Source organism: Alternaria rosae, assembly GCF_020736505.1.
Source record: "Alternaria rosae strain MPI-PUGE-AT-0040 chromosome Unknown BKA58scaffold_3, whole genome shotgun sequence".
In the NCBI taxonomy this organism is placed as follows: Eukaryota; Fungi; Ascomycota; class Dothideomycetes; order Pleosporales; family Pleosporaceae; genus Alternaria; species Alternaria rosae.
In genome coordinates, this window is record NW_025763572.1 from 2030909 (window position 1) to 2048902 (window position 17994).

The following is a 17994-nucleotide window of genomic DNA, read 5'->3' on the forward strand; positions in this document are numbered from 1 at the left end:
CGACAGCATCATCGAATGAGCAAATCGCAATATGTGATACCCCCGACTTCGAGCTTCTTATCCAAGCACCACCAGGCAAATTTCTACCTCACGCCCAAAGTCTAGCTCTCCTTGCCGTGCAAAATTCACACTACTACCAGTTCTACATTACCTGACCGCAAATCATCGCGGTGAATGATGGTATGGAGGTCTCACCTCCGATGATAAGATCTCCGGGTTGGCGTCAGTGAAACCTTCAGGTCGTGTTGATACCGAAGTTTGGAAGCAGAATTACAATCATGCTGCTGCGGGACAAATGTTAGGACCGGACGGCATGAAAGAAGTGATGATTTTGATGGGACCGAGAAGATCACTGTGGACTGAGGTCGTACGTAGGCACCGTTTAGTACAGGAATGCTCGGTCTAACGTAGACTGTACAAGGAAGCTCAATGTATGCTGTATCAAGAGGAAAAGATGTGCAAGCTATGTAAGGATGTACGACCGTCACCGATCAAATGTCCCCCATGCCCGTTGCCCATTCTATCATGAGTTCTTACTGTTTCTGTACGCCAGTTGGGTCATATGAGTTGATGCTAGAGGATTTTATTCATGAGAACATTGCAAATTTGTGGTGAGTGTAGTGAGCAAATAAGACGAGTGCGCAAAATGACCGCAGATTTCGAGCAGTGCCAAAAAGTTCTAGCGCGACACTTTATTGTCTCCTGCTAATTTAAATCCAAGGAAAGGTCATACTCAAATGATGCGATATTCGCAAATGGAGGTAGTATTCGTCTGGCTTATGTAGTCTCCGTTCATAACCCTGACTCTAGGGTACGAATGGGCATTGTAGTGCTCGTCAAGTAGCCAGCAATCCGATATCAGTTTGTAGTTCAGGGACGAGCCAAGTTCTTCGGCCTGCCGTCTTATGATAAATGGAGTTGGCGAGCCGATGGGTATAACAACCTCGTCTTCAAGCGCCACCCCTACTGCATCGTAGATGTCGTTACCTGCGTCCAAACGAGCCTGGATTAACCCAGATTGTGACCATTGAGATTTTATCACGAGGAAGACAATGTTTTTTACTTTTCCAAGGTGTACGGCTCTGAAATTTATGGACCAATCGGTCTCGTCCACCAAGATCGCTGGTCTCCTCTCGGTACTTTGTCCGTTTGTAATTCGTCGGAAGCCCGCTGTGAAGCAACTGTAGTCTGGTGCCCGTGCTAAGGGAGCTTTGCACCTCCAATCCGGTGTCCATGAGGGAATGGACGTCGTGTACTTGCTGCTAGCATGTCGGAAAGCACCGGCACAAGACAAAAGCTTGAATGCTGATGTAGAACGAAGAGCAGCTTGTGCGAAGCTGCGATATGCTTGTTCTGTAGTTACTGTGTAGTCTGGTTTGTAATAGAATATCGATCCCGGGTAATTCAATGAGGTTCCAGGCTTTTGTTTGGTTGTCACGTCTCTCGATGCTCCCACAAGAGCGAAAAGACGATCTCGGTCATCGCTGCACTTTGCATCGTGAAAAGTGTACATCAGGTCGAGTATATCATGCTGCACAGAGCCTGGAACATCTGTAGCAAAGCCAAAGAACTTGAGACCAGCCATAGCAGTGATACCATTGTAGCCGTTTAGGTGAAAGCAGTGATCCCAAAATGGTTTCCAACCATCAAAGTGACAGGTCTGCCCACTTTGTTCGAAACTGATATGAATCTTCTGTGCAACAAACGCTTCCTGAACGACCTATATTGAATTAGCTTGAGCTTGTGGATTCACGTAGAATTCTGCTTAGGCTCTGCTTACCCATCTCCTGGTGAACCACTCACTTTGCAGTGGGTCTATGCCTGGCGCTAAAACACCTAGAAAGATATGCACTTGCTCTGAAAGTCGATAAATATCTGCCATCTGCTGAACTTGACTCCCTCGCTCGATCGCGTCATCTTGGTTGATGCAAATGCTGTCGATCCAGTGATTTCTGCAGTTGGTGTTGCCTGGTAGCGAGGCAAGTTGCCTAAGGACTTCGCAAAGATTGGAAGTTACTTTGAGGTGGTTTGTACCGTCATCGCAAAGTACGTCGTGACTTCGTGAGGACTCTCCCCAAAAATAGGAGATGGCCTCGTAAGTGTACCTGGCTTTGCTCAAGAGCTTGTGCTCAATGTCGCATTCGAGCACCTCGCTAGAGCCATTGCCTGCACGTACCTTGACTAGTCTGATCTCGTTCTTCATGTCGTTTAGAGGCCGGTATCTATATGGAGCCCGCGAGGCTCTATCGATATGTGCTTGGCGGCGACGCGGCATTGCCTCAGCATTGGAGCTGTGATTTGCCATAGCTTTTCACATGCCCCGGTAATTGTGTCGTAGGTCTCCCATGTGTTTCAGTTGTGAAAGCGATGATGATGGCTCATTGAACTGCTTCAGGCTGCTGTGGCGAGTGTTGGTATGAGCGGGGCTGTGCCGTGTGAAGTCTGCCTATATTTCTTGCAATTGGAGCGTAATGAGCAGACGCGGCAATACGCCCCTCGCACAAGTTTCGATTGAGGACCTCGGGACAATCTCGCCGCCCTATGCAGTATAGATTGAGAGGTCGTAAGCAATGTTGCAGGCTGCTCTTCAGATCTGCCGATTTAAAGGTTTGCTGTACGAATATCTGTCCCAGCAGTGCAAGGCAACTCGCACCCTCTGATACAATCATCCCGTGTAGAGCAAAGGTGACTGTCTAAGCATCCAACCCATCCCTCTCAACCATCCGTCTCACGACATCAATGACCTCACTCTGCCTATTACTAACTCCCATCCCTGGTTCCCTAACCATACTCTCCAGCACGCCATCCAACATACCCCTCAGCCGACTCACCAACACACCAATCCTTGCCCACCCCCTCAACCTAATCCACTCATCGACCACCAAGCCCCTGCCCAGCGTATCGACCTTGATCTCTCCAGCGAACAACAGCAAACTGTATGCATTGAACGGCGTGATATCTCTGATGAAGACTTTACTTGTAGCCATCTTGTTGAAGTACGCGACAAAAGAAGCATTATGCGGGAATGTCTGACTGGCGAAGAGTGTGGATGAGGGATGAACGAATACGCGTCCGTTTTCTTGGTTGAAGTACTTAATTTCACGAGCTGAGGGATCGAGTTCTACGGCTCCGGCTATACCCGCTGCGAACTTCTTGTCGGGGAGCTGGATGCGTGCGATCTGCGGATTGAAGGACCCAGCGACCAGCGCACGCAACAGCGCGTCATTCGCATTGTGTTTGTTGTAGTAAGAGTGTGTGGCAGGGTTTGCGGAGGAGTAATGTGTGGGAATGAAAGAGATCTCCTTGAGAGACGACAAGTACTGGGTGCGATTGGACGCTATGTCGAACATGGTTTGGGGGTTCAGTCGGTTGTCTTGACACCAGAAGCGGAGGTCTCGTGTTGACGTCCCTTTGCTGCGCAATGCAGACCACTGTTCGTATGCTCGCAGGTCTACAAGCAAATCTCCCTGGTTGTTAGAGAAGGATGCGCGGAGACGATCGAACTCATTTCGAGTTTCCTGATCTCGCTCTCGTGGTGATATGAACGGGCTGCGAGCCGTGAGAACAGATGCGATGGTTAGCACAGCTTCAAGGCAGCCAAACGTCGCACCATATACGAGTAGCTTGCCCAGACGGAGATCTGCCGGGATCATAGACATGTGTCGGCCAAGTGCAGTGAGTTCGTCGTCTGTGATAGCACCCATCTGCGAGAGCAACTGGATCGCGCCTTCCACCGCGGTACTTTCTGGTGGTGTGAGAGCTGAAGCGAGGAAGCCTGAGACGTCCTGTACCCCCATTGCCTTGATAGATAGACACATCTGCTCCAAGGGCACACGCCGAATCTCCGGATCCGGTCGCTCCATCATCTTAGCTTCAGCGTTGCGTGTGTACAACTTGTAGCAGTCGCCTGCTCGGACACGCCCCGCTCGACCTCTTCGTTGTTTACATGCCGCCCTCGAAGCCCAGGTTTCAGCGAGGCGAACCATATTGTTCTGCGGGTCGTAGCTTGTCTCCTTGACCCTACCTGTGTCGATGACAGCGACGATATCTTCAATAGTGATCGACGTTTCTGCGACGTTGGTACACGCGATGACCTTACGCTTGCCGTGAGGAGCAGGAGGGAAGACACGCTTTTGCTCGACGGGCATGAGTGATGCATGTAGGGGCAATGCATGGAGGTTTGCGAACTGACTGAGCGCTTGGAGCGTGCGGTCAATCTCCATAGTACCAGGAAGGAAGATAAGTATACCCCCATCCTTGGCACCGAGTTGGCGGTCGATGTGACGAACAGTCTCTGCGATGAGGTCGTAGTTGATGCCGAATCCAATACTCCGAAGGTTTGCCGAGAACGATTTGTCTTCGGAAGCATCTTCGTCGCCCATACCATAGCCCTTGAACCCGGTGAAATGCACGACATCGTCGACATAGTAGTCCGTCACAGGATGAGTGCGACCCTCAATCTCGACACGGCCTACGGGTCCCACCTCTTTGAAGTACGCTTCGAAAACAGCAGCATCGAGAGTGGCACTCATCAAGATGACCTTGAGATCTTGCCGCTTTCGTAAGATCTGGCGCAAAAGAACGAGCAAAAAGTCTGTGTCCAAACTACGCTCGTGAACCTCGTCGACGACAACGTGGCTGACATCGGCTAAGGCGGCAACGACATCGTCGGCATTGCCACCCGACGTTTGAAGACGTCTCAAAAGTACACCAGTCGTTACAAACGTGATCTTGGTAACTCCTGGCTTCTGTTTAGATTCTCCGCGGATAGTGTACCCAATCTCGTCGCCGACCTGAGAACATCGCTCATCGGCCACACGATCAGCAAGACCAAGCGCAGAAATCCTGCGTGGCTGGGTACAGATGATGTTCGCAACAGCACCAAGCTGTCGCTGTATGAGATCATCGAGGACGAACTGCACCGATTGAGTCGATTTCCCCGATCCAGTTTCACCTGAGATGATAGTGACCTTACACTTGTTGACGGTGCGGACAATATCGTCCCTCAACCTCCACGCAGGAAGTGACTGCCGAGCGTTCATCATTTTTTGCTGAGCTGGGGATCCTTGCTTAGCTTGCCAATCCGACAATATTTTTTGGCTAGGAGGCGTGGCGGGTGTCCAGTCGAGAGGCCTTCTAGGTCGCCCCTTCGCTCTTCGTTTTTGACTTTGCTGTTCCGACGAGTGATCTGCTGCTGCAAGGCCAGACGAAACATCGGTCAGTCTTCCTGGGTTTTGGAAGATATCACCAGCATTCGTTTGGATCCAGTCTACGATATCGTATACCATAGGCATACCAATGAAGTTGGCTTCAGCGTGGAGCAGCGCTTGGCGAATGATGCTCAAGCGGATATATGCTGGGATAGCCGCCTCGAATGTGATGATAGGTACAACAGCGGGGTAAGGACCGAAAGGCTTCCTGACCTGCAGTATGAGTCGCTTTCCTTGTTGCTTGACGTCTAGCTCGATGCGACACGATTCGGGAGCAGGGCGTGAAAACAGACGGTCGTATATTGCCTCAAGTGATGACATCTCCACCTCCCACGGATCGTCCTCTGGAGACGTCTCAAGCTCCCCATTGCTCAGCGAGAGATCTTTCAGGTCTTGTGCTAGGCTACTCTCGTCCTCATCTGGTCGGAGTAGACGAGCTTGTAGCAAAGCTGCGGCCTTTCTCTCATCACTGCCTTGACTATCGTATGCTTCTTCGCAAAGGTCCATAGAGTATCCGGCTGCAGCAAGGCGCTTTACGGCACCTTCACGCTTGAGGTTAGAGCTAGCCATACTGACGCCAGCAACGTAGCCTTCTGGTAGTGACCACGACGGTAGGTCGTCTTCAGGTACATGAATGAGAAGCCATTCAATAATCTCCTCGCGATCTTTGCAAATATCGGCGGCCTCCTCGACGTGGCTTCTCCGAAAGCCAAGGTCCGCGATCTCATCGACTAGTCGGTTCTTTGTAGATGGATTCATTTCGATGCCGTTCGGGTTCCAGAGTGCGTCCCGGCGGATGAGACGCTCGGCTTCTTTGCGTGTTCTCTTCCCAAGCTCGATCTTGGGCACTCTCTCCCATCCCTTGAGCAAATTCCGGCTAGGAGCTGGACCGTTAGAACTTGGCATGGCAGCACCTGGCTGTTGGTTGTGGGCTTTCTGCGCCTCTTCCTGCTGCTTCTGCCTCTTCTCACGCGCCTTTGCTGCTGCCTCTCTTGCCTTCTCCCTTTCCACAAAACCGAAGAAAGGGTCTGCCTCATACATCCATCCTTTACCTTCTTGTTCATCCCTCTTCTTGAGGTCCATAAACTGTCCCTTCCAAAGGTCTTTATACGTGGGGGGCAGCATGGTGTGGAGATTTTTCCCGCTGGCGACGCGGAAGAGAGTATAGGCCGCGGCAAAGTTGCGGGCTTCGACGGCGGTAGGCTGATGCGCTTGTTCTTCGAGCTCCGACGGGATCTTGATAGGTGGTAGGGTGGTCGTTTGTCGCGTCTTCTGGTTCATCTTGGATAGTACCACCGCATAAGCAAAATGCTGGTCGCCATCTTTCCGCTGCTGTAATTAGCTATGACCTACTACTATAATGGCGCTACGTACGATGCGATAGTCAGGCTTGCTCCACTGCTGTTTCTGGAAATGTTCGGACAGGAGGTTGACTGGGAGCTTTCCTGTCCACGATGCGCCGGCGACGAGGGTCCTTGTATCCGGCTTTTTGGGCCCATCTTCAGCAGCTCCAGCTGCGGACTTCCCTTTTCCCTTACTCTCGTTCTGGGCAGCGTCTCCGCCAGAACTCTCGCCCTTCTTCTTCTTGGCTTTGCCGTCACCGAAAACGATGAATGATGTATCCTCCTCAGGAGGCACAGTCTTCTTGGCAGGCTTGCCGCGGGGTGGGTGAGCGTTTTTAGGCATCGTGCGCGATATGTGTAGAGTGGTCGGACCCCTCAGACTCCATGGAAGTATACTCAGGCAGAGAGAGTGTAGGTGTGGTAATGTTCTTCGTTGGTGGGCGGCGAAAAGGGCGCAAGTCGCTAATGAAAGAACTCAACCACCGGGATCGATATTGCACCACTCTTCGGCGTATCCAAAGGGGAAAGTGAAACCTATGGTGGCAGCCATTGCGAGTTCCTGGCGCTTTCACTCGAATGCGATGCGCAATCCGAAATTCCGATGATTGCAGGGATGCCTCGGTACCGTGCGCTTGGGCCATCCCAGAGCCTCATCGTCATCGTTGCTTCACGGAACACTCACCAAGCATTCACGAGTTTCTATGCGCCCACTGGCCCCAAGCTTGATAGCAGCCCGCTCATTTCGCGCCATATTTATACAAACTTCAAACAAGCATACGAGACCTTTTCGCAAACCGAAACACGATAACAGATCGACAATGACGGACCGCCCTAATGCGACGGAAACCCACGATGCCATTACGAACAAAGAGATAGCAGGAACGGAGCCGGGGAACCAAGCTCGGCCCGCAATTGAACCCGCCTCTTCAAAGCGGCCCAATGCATGTACGTCTCATTGCACGCCTCGTACAATCTCAACGCGCAACCTTAACTCACGGTGCAGTTACAGAACTCATGACCCAGTCGAAGAAACCAAAACCACCCATCATTCCCACCGCAGACGGTCCAGGTACAACGCAGAAGGCTGCCAAGACAGCTAAGCGTTGGGATGGACGGAATGGGCTAGGCGTCTATATCGAGAGCCCCGAGACGAACCCGGAGAACAAAGTATTGGAGTACGACGATGACTTTGTTGTGATAACCGACAAGTATCCTAAAGCGAGGTATGCATCGATGGTATTCAATCATCGGAGGGAACCAGTAGGCTGACGACGAACAAGCGTACACCTTCTACTCATCCCGCGGAAAAAGGTCTACTACGATCAGCACCCACTCCACGCTCTCTCCACAGACCCAGCATTCCTCGCCGAAGTACGAAAACGCATCATCCATCTCAGAGAACTCGCTGCATACGAACTCCGTCGGCAATATGGCGACTTCAGCGCTTCAGATAAACCCTACAACGAGGCCTTCGAGGCAATGATGAGCTCTCCCGACCCACCACCTCCGCCCGAGGAGCGCGCGGTACTTCTCCCATCCGGTCGCGATTGGTCTAAAGATATTGTCGTAGGCGTACATACCCACCCCTCAATGAACCATTTACACATACATATCTTCAGTCGTGACATGCATTCAGACTGGATGAAGCACAAGAAGCACTATTTGAGCTTCAACAGTGGTTTTCTGGTTCAATTAGGCGAGTTTCCATTAGAAGAAGATAGTAAGAGGTTTCATCCTGGAGATTGGCCTAGTTGGGACATGAAATGCTGGCGATGTGGGGAGAACTTTAAGAACAAGTTTGCGGCATTAAAACAACATCTCAATGAAGAGTTTGAGGAATGGAGGAAGGAATGAGAAGGTCCCCGTACATGGAACTGCTGGCATTTAATACAATTCCCGAATTGCACATATTATCTCTATGCACACCCCACACAATGTCCAGAGCAACAGCTCATTCCAAGGAAAACCGAACAACCGTCTACAGCAGATACCGGGAGTCAATCACTCAGGAGTCTACATCGCATCAAGAGATTGTCAACTTTCGTTCTGATGGCAATGTAGACTGTACGGTGGCAATATGAGTCAGGTTCTGCTAGGCCATTTTCCATCTCCACGAGTAATAACGTATAGCGACTCACCCACATAATCCTCCCTACTCCCCCTCTAGCGAACAACCAGGGTCTTGACTACATTGGTGTCGATGTCATGCAAGCTCGCTGGAAACTTGCAAGACTCGCCGAAAATACAGCTCTTTGTGCCCTTGGCGTAGTGAGTCTTGTGGGGCGGTGCTGGGCAGCGGTGACCATAGATACACCTAATATCCTGGCAAACACTACCGTTGCTGCACGGTGCCATGCGGGCGACGAGGCGGAGGGTAGCCAACTCGTCGCTAGTAGGCTTGTACGCATGGAGGTGGGTGCATTTTGTGTCGTAGGGGCACTCGGCTCGAAGGAAGTGAACGTTGCACAGTTTGATCTTCTTCATGCGGTCCACCTCAGTCTTATCGTAGTCCTTGCACGGCAGATCGATGCGTTGGCCTGCACGGTTACGAGCGATGACTTCTTCGCGGTTTGCGGGCTTGTACACGGGGGTGTCTGTAACGGGTGGCGGCGGAGCAGCTGCCTTAGCGGCCCAGTTCAGAAGTGGAGCTGGTGGATCTGGCTTGAGTGCTGGAAACGTATTGTCCGAAGCCAGTGTTGAGGTTGAAGGCGTTCTAGGCAAAGTCGTCGTTGCGGCTCGGTTTGGCAAAGGACTGTCCATGATGGGAGACCTCGATGGGGCGGGAAATCGGCTTGGCAGGCCTGTCGAAACTATAGACGCCTTCGAACTATCATTTGAATTGATTTTGCCGGGAACGAATGCTGGAGGAAGACCGTTGGCGTAGGTGTTGGCGTATGTAGTAGGACCATATCCCCAAACCACAAGCTTAGTGTCCCTAAAGAGACCTGGAAACTTCTTCGTTCGGTACGGGAGGCATACAAGTTCCTACAGAGGTGAACGTACGAAATCAGTATGTCTCACATGCACTTCGTAAAATCAGTCAGGACTTACCTTCTCAAATGGGACACCTTCGAGGAGGACGACCTTGTTTGTCACCTGAAGGCGATCGGAGCACTGCTCAAGCGTTCGCGCGTAGCCATTATCGTGTGAGCAGCCGAAGAGAATCCGACGGCAATGATAATCTTGCGAGTATAATTTGAGCAATTCTGCAGCTGTCAGTAGGAGACCCGGCAATAGATGACGCTAAACGACTAGGTCGAGGGAGTGTAATGTAGATGAGACTGATACCGCTGCCATCGCAGCGTTCGACTCCTTCCTCATGGGTATGCGGGGAGTCCTGGGGAGGGCAAATGTGCTTTGGTGTTGTTGCATAGGGTACCACCACTCACCGATGATCTTCTCGTCAGCACGATCTTTTCCCGCACCGACGTCGACAAAATCAAAAAGGGTCTTTCCCCGCGTGAATCCACGCACAAAGTCCTCGAACTCAATGATATCTTCGTAGATTCCCCTGCGTACAAGCACGTCGCCGAGCCCCCGAACGTTTGCATAGATGCGGCAGACGATCCGGTAACCGAAGGGAATATCCTGACACTCGTTCTCAATATACTCGTGTATATCTGCGAACAGTTGGACAGCAGCTCGGCGGCCACCTTGCTCTCCTTCGCGAAGGTAGTCGTCACAAAACTGGTATGTAGTCAGCAGACTGCACTCAACTCGCAGTACGTGAAGCTCACAACCATGCCGTCGCCGTCAATCAGGACCATGATAAATGGGTTCTCAGCCTGTCACATCAAAGTCAGCTCCACAGTGATGTGTGGCTGGAAGGGATTACCATATTCCGCTGCAGATTCCTGTGCGACTTCTCATACTGCTGCTTCTCATTTTGCCATGCAAGGATCCAGTTGCGATCACGGTCGCGTTCGGCAGCCAATGCATGGTACTGTAGCATCCGAAATCAGTACATGCCTCGCCTGTATTTCGTACAGTCAGAGCTTACCTGCTGGTGCATATATTCATACCGATTTTTCACCTCCTAGTGCGCGTCAGTCACAATTGAGTGATAGTGACAGTGCGCGTACGGTCATGAACTTGGACTTTTCATCCTCGAATTGCTGGAAATGCTCGAAGCGATTGGTAAAGTCTGCTAAATCGGCGTCTGAGGGGCTTGGTGAAGCCAGGCCAAGGCCGTTGAGCGAAGGCGACATGTCGCAGAGCGCAGTCAAGTTTGAGCTTGTGACGATCGGCGAACAGGAGTGTGACTGAATGATAGAGAATGGATGACGGATTGGCTGCGATTTACGTGTATGAGAGGCAGCGGAGGGAGAGAAAGTAGGTACAGGAGGGTCGAGCGCTCCTTCTACGGTTAGTAAGGAATTTTCAAGCTCGAATAGGTAACTGCGGATGAAAGTGAGTTATTACAGTAGCAGTCAAGACGCAAAATTGCCAGTCCAGCTTTTGATGGTATAATGCAGCCAGGCGCACTGCGCAATGCCGGCGGGAAGCCACTCCAGGGCGGTGTATATGCAGTCATAGCAAACTACAGAACAATAGTTGCCGCTGGGTTTGTAATAGAACGAGCGACATTTGCGGCGTGGATGCCATGTGCAACGCGATGTGGCGCGTTCCAGGGAACAGTCTATACTAGGAAGGGGCCACTCCAGAGAATGAAAAGCGATAGCTCATCTTGTTCGCAAAGATGATAGAAGCAAAATGACCTAGAAGTCTACATTGCTTTTGGAATTTGTGAAGTCCCGTGTTCCTACTGATGTAGGCTGCAGTGCACCTGTTCACCATCTTCCATGTATGAGGTGAAGGTGGCTTCGCATTGCCGCGGCTCTGGTTCCGTCCGCCGACGCCAAGAGGCAGCTGCGCCCGGACGTCACTTCCCAGAAGCCACGTTCGAATTACCCCATCTGTTCCCACACGCCGTCCCTCCTCCTCTCATCCCTCTCCTCGTCTTGTGTCGTCTTCATCATGGTCAATTGGAAGTTTTCATCTCTGCTCTTGCTTTCTCTCCGAGCTCTCGGCACCTATGCTGAGCCCGCGGTAAGCTCCAAACTTTCGGACGCAGCATGACATCAGATGGCTAACGATCGCATCTCCAGGCTGAGAAGGTGCAACAAGCAGTAGACGAGCCGCAGACGCCCAACCTCAATGTCGCCGTTTCCGTCTCTTTCCCTCAGTCTGAGATCTTCGGCGTCAAGCTCGTCAACGGCCAGGCCACCCAGGCGCGTCTGTCCGTGGTCAACAATGAGCCAACTCCCATCGGCGTCACCATTGTCGGCGGCTCGTTGATCCAGGAGATTAAGGGAGAATCTCAGATTCTTCGCAACCTCACCCGCCAGCGCTACTCCATTCAGATCCCCGCTGGCGCCAACGAGACGGTCCCCTACAGCTTCACGACAGAGATGCACCCCCAGAATCTCCGCCTGCAGCTCGTAACTGTGCTGAAGGACAGCAAGAACAACCTCATCACCGTCCCGGTCTACAACGAGACTGTCAGCATTGTTGAGGCGCCCACCAGCTTCTTCGACCCCCAGATGTACGTAGCAATGCACCATTCAGCCTGGACACATGTACTTACTTCTCTCTAGCATCTTCCTATACCTCGTCCTCCTCGGCGCGTTCGGTGGAACTGTGTACTTCATCTACAACACCTGGATTTCCACCTTCTTCCCGCAGAAGAAGGGCCGCGGCAAGGGTGGTGAGCGTGCTAAGGCGTCTTCGGGCCAGAGCAAGAAGGTCGACCCTGCCGACCAGGTTTCCGTTGTTGGTGCTGATGGTCCTGCTGTCACTTCGGGCGCAAAGGCCTACGATGAGAGCTGGATTCCAGCCTCGCACCTTCAGCGCCCCGAAGCCAAGCGCGTCCGCAGTGGCCGAGCTTAGATTCCCTGACCTCAAGTTTGACTTCGTTGGGATAATTGGATAATACGAACAGCATGTAACCATGCGTGCTGTGTGGGTATGCTTGCATATTCAGATACCTGGGCGCAGTTGCGCGTTACCAGATACGTTACTGCTTGGGATGCAGAAGGCTTGGATAATGATTTGGATGTACTATATCGCGACGTCTAAAAGTTGACCGACCTTGTACGATAGGAAAAGAAATGTCATTTCTCTGACTACGACTTGCCAGACATCTGCCTGAACGTGCTGTCGTGGATGCAGCCTTAGTACACCGTTACACCGCAACAATGACGAGACTGGGCTCACATGTCAGGCTGATTCCTCAGTACCCGCGGAGTCAGGCTTCTCACATGCAGTGCTTTGCAATTACACGCGCAGTATACATGTACTACGCATATCTCTTCGCGCTAGTGCAAGCCGCAAAAGAAATGTTGTAGAGCAGAGCATGTAATACACCGTTCGCTGAGGTTACCTGTGATCCATCATCTGCCCCGCATCGCGATCTCCACGCCAGTGTCGTACATGCCATCTAAACTTACTCCGCTCAAAACAACTTCTCTCGTATCCAAACACACGGGAGATCCTCCGACGTCGGTGATATACCTCGCGTCGTATCCTTCATCTCAGGCTAAAAGCTGTCCAAACATTCGGTGGAAGCATGCTAGAAGCCCTGTGGCCATCAAACCAGACGCCGTTGCTCGCCCTAGCCAGCGTTCTACAGGACAACGGCGGAGGCCCACCCCGCACTTTAAGCTCCGTGCATGACGTGTCGCAGCCTCCCATCTCCAAACAAGCACACACACGAGCACCATACAAAGTTCAAACACGCACCAACTGCCATCACACGCCTCGGCACCTTGGCTGCTTCTCGAATTGTGTAGGTGTGTAAGCTGCAAGTATATGCGCAATGCGATGCGCCTCTCGGCCCTTTTTTGCTTTTCCGGGCGTTTGGGGGTGGAGGGTCGGCTCGCGCAAACTGGAGGAAAAGACAAATTGCTCAAAGCACTCTAGTCGCACACGGAAAACCCACCCGGGGTAACGGGAGCTAGATGAGCTGGACGCAACCCACGATCGCGTGCATGTCGTTTAGCCTGCGTTGATCGTATTCGTCTCCTTTTGAACGACAATTATCCGCCGATTGGATCCGGATCCGCATGTGCAAGACGTGATGCTCACGATGCCGTGGGGTGATCATGGCTCGAAACGGGAAGGGCTTCACATGTCACGGCGCGGGCGGGTTTGGGGGCACGCGCGCTAGAGGGTTGCGTGGATGGGCGAGTTGCTTGTGACTCCGAGGGTAGAGGGTTAGTGTGGGTCTAAAGTTGGGTGAGTCAAATTGGGTTCGTTGATGGATATAAGATGAGTGGCTGCTGCTCTTGCTACGCTTTTGCTTATAACAGACATTCCATCAGCTGAGAGGAGACATCCAACATCCGATTACTACACATCATACCATTGTATCGACGACATCAAACAACAAGCCCTGCTCTTATTATCACCGAACGACCACCACGTTTCATCTTCGAGCATACCACACCAGACCAACAAGACAGCTCACATACACAACCACAATGCCGCCAGTCAGCCAATTCCCACCTGCGCGCGTCTTCCTCAAGAACGCTACCTCATCATCGCCATCACCCATTACCATCTCAACATCACGACGAGCCAGTCTGACATCACCGCTGAGCCCCAGATACGCAACTTCGTCAGCTTCGAATGCGTCGCAGTCTATGGCACAGATGCTATCGCAAAGACCAGGGGCTAGAGAGATGGATGGCGGCGCGAGACGAGTGACGAATTGATGATGCACCGATTTACTATTCACTTTTATCAAGCGAACACTACGCCGGTATACCAGTCCCAGGAACGTCAGGTCACTTGTACGGGTCTAGCGAACGGACTTCGATGCGACATAGATGCCGAGACGCGAAGACCTGCATCACCACGCTACGCCGTCAGTAGAGACGACGCAGCGCCAGCGAACTTGCTTGAGCATGTCGCAAAACCAGAATCATTGTGCAGCACCATAACCGAAGCGCGGGACGCATCTGCTAACTCACGAAGAAATCGTGGGATGTTTGGCATAGTGCACTACAGAAGTTGCCAACGGCGTTTGGGTGTGGTTACATTATATTTAGATTCACGATACCAAAGAATTCTCTTCAAATCCAAAAGTTTACTTACTGTATTTCATCTTCCCTCAGCACGAGGTCAGTATGTCCACTTGTGCAGATCAGGCAGTGCAGTACGCATTCAAAGTCATGGGATCTACTCCTGCGATTCGCAGCTTCCAAGGTTCTGTTGTAAGCAGCCCAACACGGACCAGTTTGCGCAAGTAGTACAAAGCCTAGACTGTCTCGTCTTGAACACGATGCATTTTTGATAAGTCAGATACATAACGACTGTGTGCATTCATGAAACTACACCCGTCATCACTATCCCTTACGGCCCATGTTTTGTCATCGCAGTAGAGGACACACGGCTCCAAGCCCTCAGCCTGAGACCTTCTTCCCAAACGAGCTCCGCGCAACCTATCGCTAACGTTAGTACAAGTTCAATAGATGCCACAGCCCTGAGTGACTTACCAAACTCCTGAACCTCTTCCCGAACACATACGCCGGAATGGTAAGCGCACAAATTCCCAGGTTGATGACCGTGATCCCGTCAAATACCGCACGCGGCCCAATGTTGGCCATGATACCGTTCGCGTACGTTGTCGCGATGAACGTGAAAACTGCCTTCGTGAAGTTGATGGTGACGAAAGCCTGGTTCGCATCTTTGGGGTGGCAGTCAATGACATAAGTCAGACTGGCTGTGGAGGCGAACGGTACAGAAAGTGAATGGATGGACATGAACACCAATGGCCAAACAATGGGGTAGCCAGCTGAAGTGCTCATACCAAAGCCGAGGAAACCGATTGTGGCGAAGATGACGGCAGGTACCATAAGAGTCAGGCGGAATTCAGGTTCGAAGACACCCTTGTTGCGGCGGGCCATGAACTTCGCGAGAGCATCGGCTGTCCAGCCGGAGAGGGGCGAGCCAATAAGTGCGACAACGAGGAGAGGTAAGTTGGTAAGACCGACTTGTGCCGGGTTCAGCGAGTACGGTGGCGCGGAGAAGATGTTGACGGAGAGGACTGAAATGGTGAGCAGCCAAGTCTAGAAAGAAAGAGGAAAGTTAGTGTATGTCTCGCGGAAAGCTGATGGACTTGACTCACAAAGTAAGACCCATACACAATAGTGCTGAACAGCACTGCCGGGAACGCTATGAGTGGCACAGGCTTCCAAGCGTTTTTCCAAAATGACTCTTGTGACAAGCGGCCACGGAAGAGAGCTAGCTGGCTGCGATACGGCTCTCTCTCATCTTCGAGCTCGAAAACGGAGGAAATGGACTTGTGTTTCTCGTCGACGGCAACCTTGTCTGTAGTAGGTCGGGGGCCATAGTAAGTGGTTTCGACAACGAAAAAGTACATGCCGAAGAGGATCGGGATGAAGATCAAGGCGGAGATACCGAAAGTAGCTTCAAAGGAGATGTTCTGGATGATAGCACCAGCGATTGTTTGGCTAAGACTGGGTCAGTACGCGGATGCGATGGACGGGGTGGAGAGAAACTTACCCGAGAAGCACACCAGAGGCCAACATGCAGCCCCAGACTGCTATCCTAGTACCTCTTTGATGGACAAAGTACATGTCGGATACTGTGGAGGTGACAAGTGTCTCGAGAGGTGCTGATGCAATACCCTGTATGACTCGCATGACAGCGAGAGAGATGAAGGACTGTTTTGCGTCAACGAAGAACGGTGTAGCTCATCTTTCGATACGCACCTTGGTGAAAAATCCCCAGACGTTCGTTGCAAGAAGTATCACGGTGGAAATGATGAAGAAGGGTCGCTTGCCCCAGATGTTCGCTCCAGCAGCGGTAAAGAACGTGGTGAAGCCGATCCAGAAGGCCAGAAAACCAATGACCAGACTGGAGACCATATCGATGCTGACATTGTACTTCATGGCGATGAGTGGAAGTGCGGGTGTCACCATGGGTCCAAGGCTGGCAGAGACTCAGCTTGTGGAAACAATGTAGTGTCTTCGATGCTTACGCTGTTGTCACACCGGAACTGAAAGCGAGCAGAATCATGATGCATTCCTTCCTTTTCGGTGACCTGCCACGCGTGAGACGGTATATCATGACGGAAATTTCATTATCTCTCACCAGTTGAGCGGATCGTTGGGACTGTCCGAAGGCTGTGGCTGCAATATAACATCGCCATCGCGCTTGACGTCACTAAAGTCAACCTTTGAGTCTACTGAGCAGGTATTAGTGACAACGTGTTACTGTTTCAACGGATGTATCCTACGGGCAGGTTCAGAGTCGTTGATGGTAGATGTTCCAGGAGGGGCTGCCATATGGCGGTCTTCTAGAATGCCGAAACCCATCTTAGTGGTACCCAGGTCTGCTAACGTGAAAGAGAAAGAATGGTAACGAGAATGGACGGAATGCGATTGACTGCCGGCAGTCTTTTGGAACGCGCTGCGTTGAGAAAGAGTGATTAAAATGTATATCGAATGAAGCAGCAGCAGTAGGACAGCGAGGCCAGCTCTGAACGATGAGTGCCTTGGGCCAACCTCTCTTATGACCGCATTGCGATAGGGCTCGAGGCATCAAGGGTAGCCTGATACTAACGAAACTACGCTGAAGCGTTTGAGGCAAAGCGATATACCAACCATGCTCGTCGATCGACGCGTTGCATGGGCTTGACTGCCGAAGCCTGACCTGGGCTAGCCGAACGCGACGTCCAACGCGACGTGTTTCAGTATGTCGGAACTTCCCAGAGATATATACGCCCAACCGAAGGCAAAATCCGCAGTCATAGAAAACCTTAGTGTACTAATACACATGGAAATCATGCCTGACTGGCAGCATACCTATCGAGGCAATCGTTGGTAGTTGGTTGTGGACGCGTCCCAGCCATATCCAGTTGCTTTGAAGACATTGACATCTACCAAGACACCACCACAAGCATATCCACGCGGTGATACAATCACATAGTTCGCCATCGTACTGTCTTGTTGAGGCCGTTTTATGTCATCGGAAGGTGGGGGCAGACAAGTCGATCCGATGCGCGTATGTGGTGCCGGACCCTGGAACAGATGATACAATTGTTGGCGTGTTGCGCGTTGGGTGCGAATGCGCAAATCTTCTGTAAGCATTGCGACGACTCTCAGTAATCCAGGGTGCCCTCTGTGACTGTTATCAGCATAGCGTACGCGTTCATGCGTGAATGTAGAGCGCTCTGAACGTTTCGCTTCAACTGCCGAAGACAACACGCGTGATGATCGCGTGTCCAATGCGCGACATGGTATGCATGAAAGTCGCGTCGATCATGCAGGACAGGAAGCTTAACAGATGCGCGATGGGCGTTGTGAAATATCGATGTTGATGAAAGGCCAACTGTGACGGAGTCGGCAACCGGTGGAGCTGATCGCGCTTGACCATTTGCAGTATGGTGCCCGACGTCATCGCCATCGTGGGGC

At 51.7% G+C, this 17994-nt stretch overlaps 6 protein-coding genes across 6 annotated transcripts; 2 read left to right on the forward strand and 4 right to left on the reverse strand.

The window, feature by feature from the left end:
• Positions 1–733: 733 nt before the first annotated feature.
• On the reverse strand, positions 734–2203 carry BKA58DRAFT_437769 (heterokaryon incompatibility protein-domain-containing protein; the record flags this gene model as incomplete). Its single annotated transcript, XM_046173521.1, has 2 exons — positions 734–1720; positions 1781–2203. 2 exons carry the CDS (start codon positions 2201–2203, stop codon positions 734–736), a joined length of 1410 nt encoding a protein of 469 aa, XP_046027788.1.
• Positions 2204–2499: 296 nt separating this feature from the next.
• On the reverse strand, positions 2500–7119 carry BKA58DRAFT_129123 (P-loop containing nucleoside triphosphate hydrolase protein). The gene is made up of 2 exons (XM_046164349.1): positions 6585–7119; positions 2500–6539 (listed from the first exon to the last, which is right to left on the reverse strand). The coding sequence occupies exons 1-2, from the start codon at positions 6894–6896 to the stop codon at positions 2694–2696; spliced, it is 4158 nt and encodes a 1385-aa protein (XP_046027789.1). The 5' UTR covers positions 6897–7119; the 3' UTR covers positions 2500–2693.
• Positions 7120–7371: 252 nt separating this feature from the next.
• BKA58DRAFT_437771 (HIT-like domain-containing protein) lies at positions 7372–8407 on the forward strand (the record flags this gene model as incomplete). The annotated part of the gene is made up of 3 exons (XM_046173522.1): positions 7372–7498; positions 7557–7776; positions 7834–8407. The coding sequence occupies 3 exons, from the start codon at positions 7372–7374 to the stop codon at positions 8405–8407; spliced, it is 921 nt and encodes a 306-aa protein (XP_046027790.1).
• A 309-nt stretch (positions 8408–8716) lies between these two features.
• On the reverse strand, positions 8717–10761 carry BKA58DRAFT_437772 (uncharacterized protein; the record flags this gene model as incomplete). The annotated part of the gene is made up of 7 exons (XM_046173523.1): positions 8717–9538; positions 9605–9759; positions 9943–10240; positions 10291–10338; positions 10389–10496; positions 10554–10589; positions 10636–10761. 7 exons carry the CDS (start codon positions 10759–10761, stop codon positions 8717–8719), a joined length of 1593 nt encoding a protein of 530 aa, XP_046027791.1.
• A 694-nt stretch (positions 10762–11455) lies between these two features.
• Positions 11456–12666, forward strand: BKA58DRAFT_380516 (uncharacterized protein). Its single transcript, XM_046169914.1, has 3 exons — positions 11456–11602; positions 11662–12098; positions 12151–12666. The coding sequence occupies exons 1-3, from the start codon at positions 11531–11533 to the stop codon at positions 12440–12442; spliced, it is 801 nt and encodes a 266-aa protein (XP_046027792.1). The 5' UTR covers positions 11456–11530; the 3' UTR covers positions 12443–12666.
• Positions 12667–14903: 2237 nt separating this feature from the next.
• On the reverse strand, positions 14904–17288 carry BKA58DRAFT_129335 (major facilitator superfamily domain-containing protein). Its single transcript, XM_046164351.1, has 8 exons — positions 16818–17288; positions 16673–16766; positions 16560–16622; positions 16291–16510; positions 16082–16242; positions 15684–16029; positions 15052–15624; positions 14904–14997 (listed from the first exon to the last, which is right to left on the reverse strand). The coding sequence occupies exons 1-8, from the start codon at positions 16894–16896 to the stop codon at positions 14959–14961; spliced, it is 1575 nt and encodes a 524-aa protein (XP_046027793.1). The 5' UTR covers positions 16897–17288; the 3' UTR covers positions 14904–14958.
• Positions 17289–17994: the final 706 nt, after the last annotated feature.

Excerpts from the sequence above, each read along its gene's own strand:
- BKA58DRAFT_129123 (XM_046164349.1), bottom strand. The coding sequence starts at position 6,896 with ATGCCTAAAAACGCTCACCCACCCCGCGGCAAGCCTGCCAAGAAGACT. Across the intron at positions 6,540-6,584 it reads GCAAGCCTGACTATCGCATC|CGGAAAGATGGCGACCAGCA; the intron begins GTACGTAGCGCC and ends TAATTACAGCAG.
- BKA58DRAFT_380516 (XM_046169914.1), top strand. The coding sequence starts at position 11,531 with ATGGTCAATTGGAAGTTTTCATCTCTGCTCTTGCTTTCTCTCCGAGCT. Across the intron at positions 11,603-11,661 it reads GCACCTATGCTGAGCCCGCG|GCTGAGAAGGTGCAACAAGC; the intron begins GTAAGCTCCAAA and ends TCGCATCTCCAG. Across the intron at positions 12,099-12,150 it reads AGCTTCTTCGACCCCCAGAT|CATCTTCCTATACCTCGTCC; the intron begins GTACGTAGCAAT and ends ACTTCTCTCTAG.
- BKA58DRAFT_129335 (XM_046164351.1), bottom strand. The coding sequence starts at position 16,896 with ATGGGTTTCGGCATTCTAGAAGACCGCCATATGGCAGCCCCTCCTGGA. Across the intron at positions 16,511-16,559 it reads AGTTCCGGTGTGACAACAGC|CCTTGGACCCATGGTGACAC; the intron begins GTAAGCATCGAA and ends AGTCTCTGCCAG. Across the intron at positions 16,030-16,081 it reads GCCTCTGGTGTGCTTCTCGG|CCAAACAATCGCTGGTGCTA; the intron begins GTAAGTTTCTCT and ends ACCCAGTCTTAG.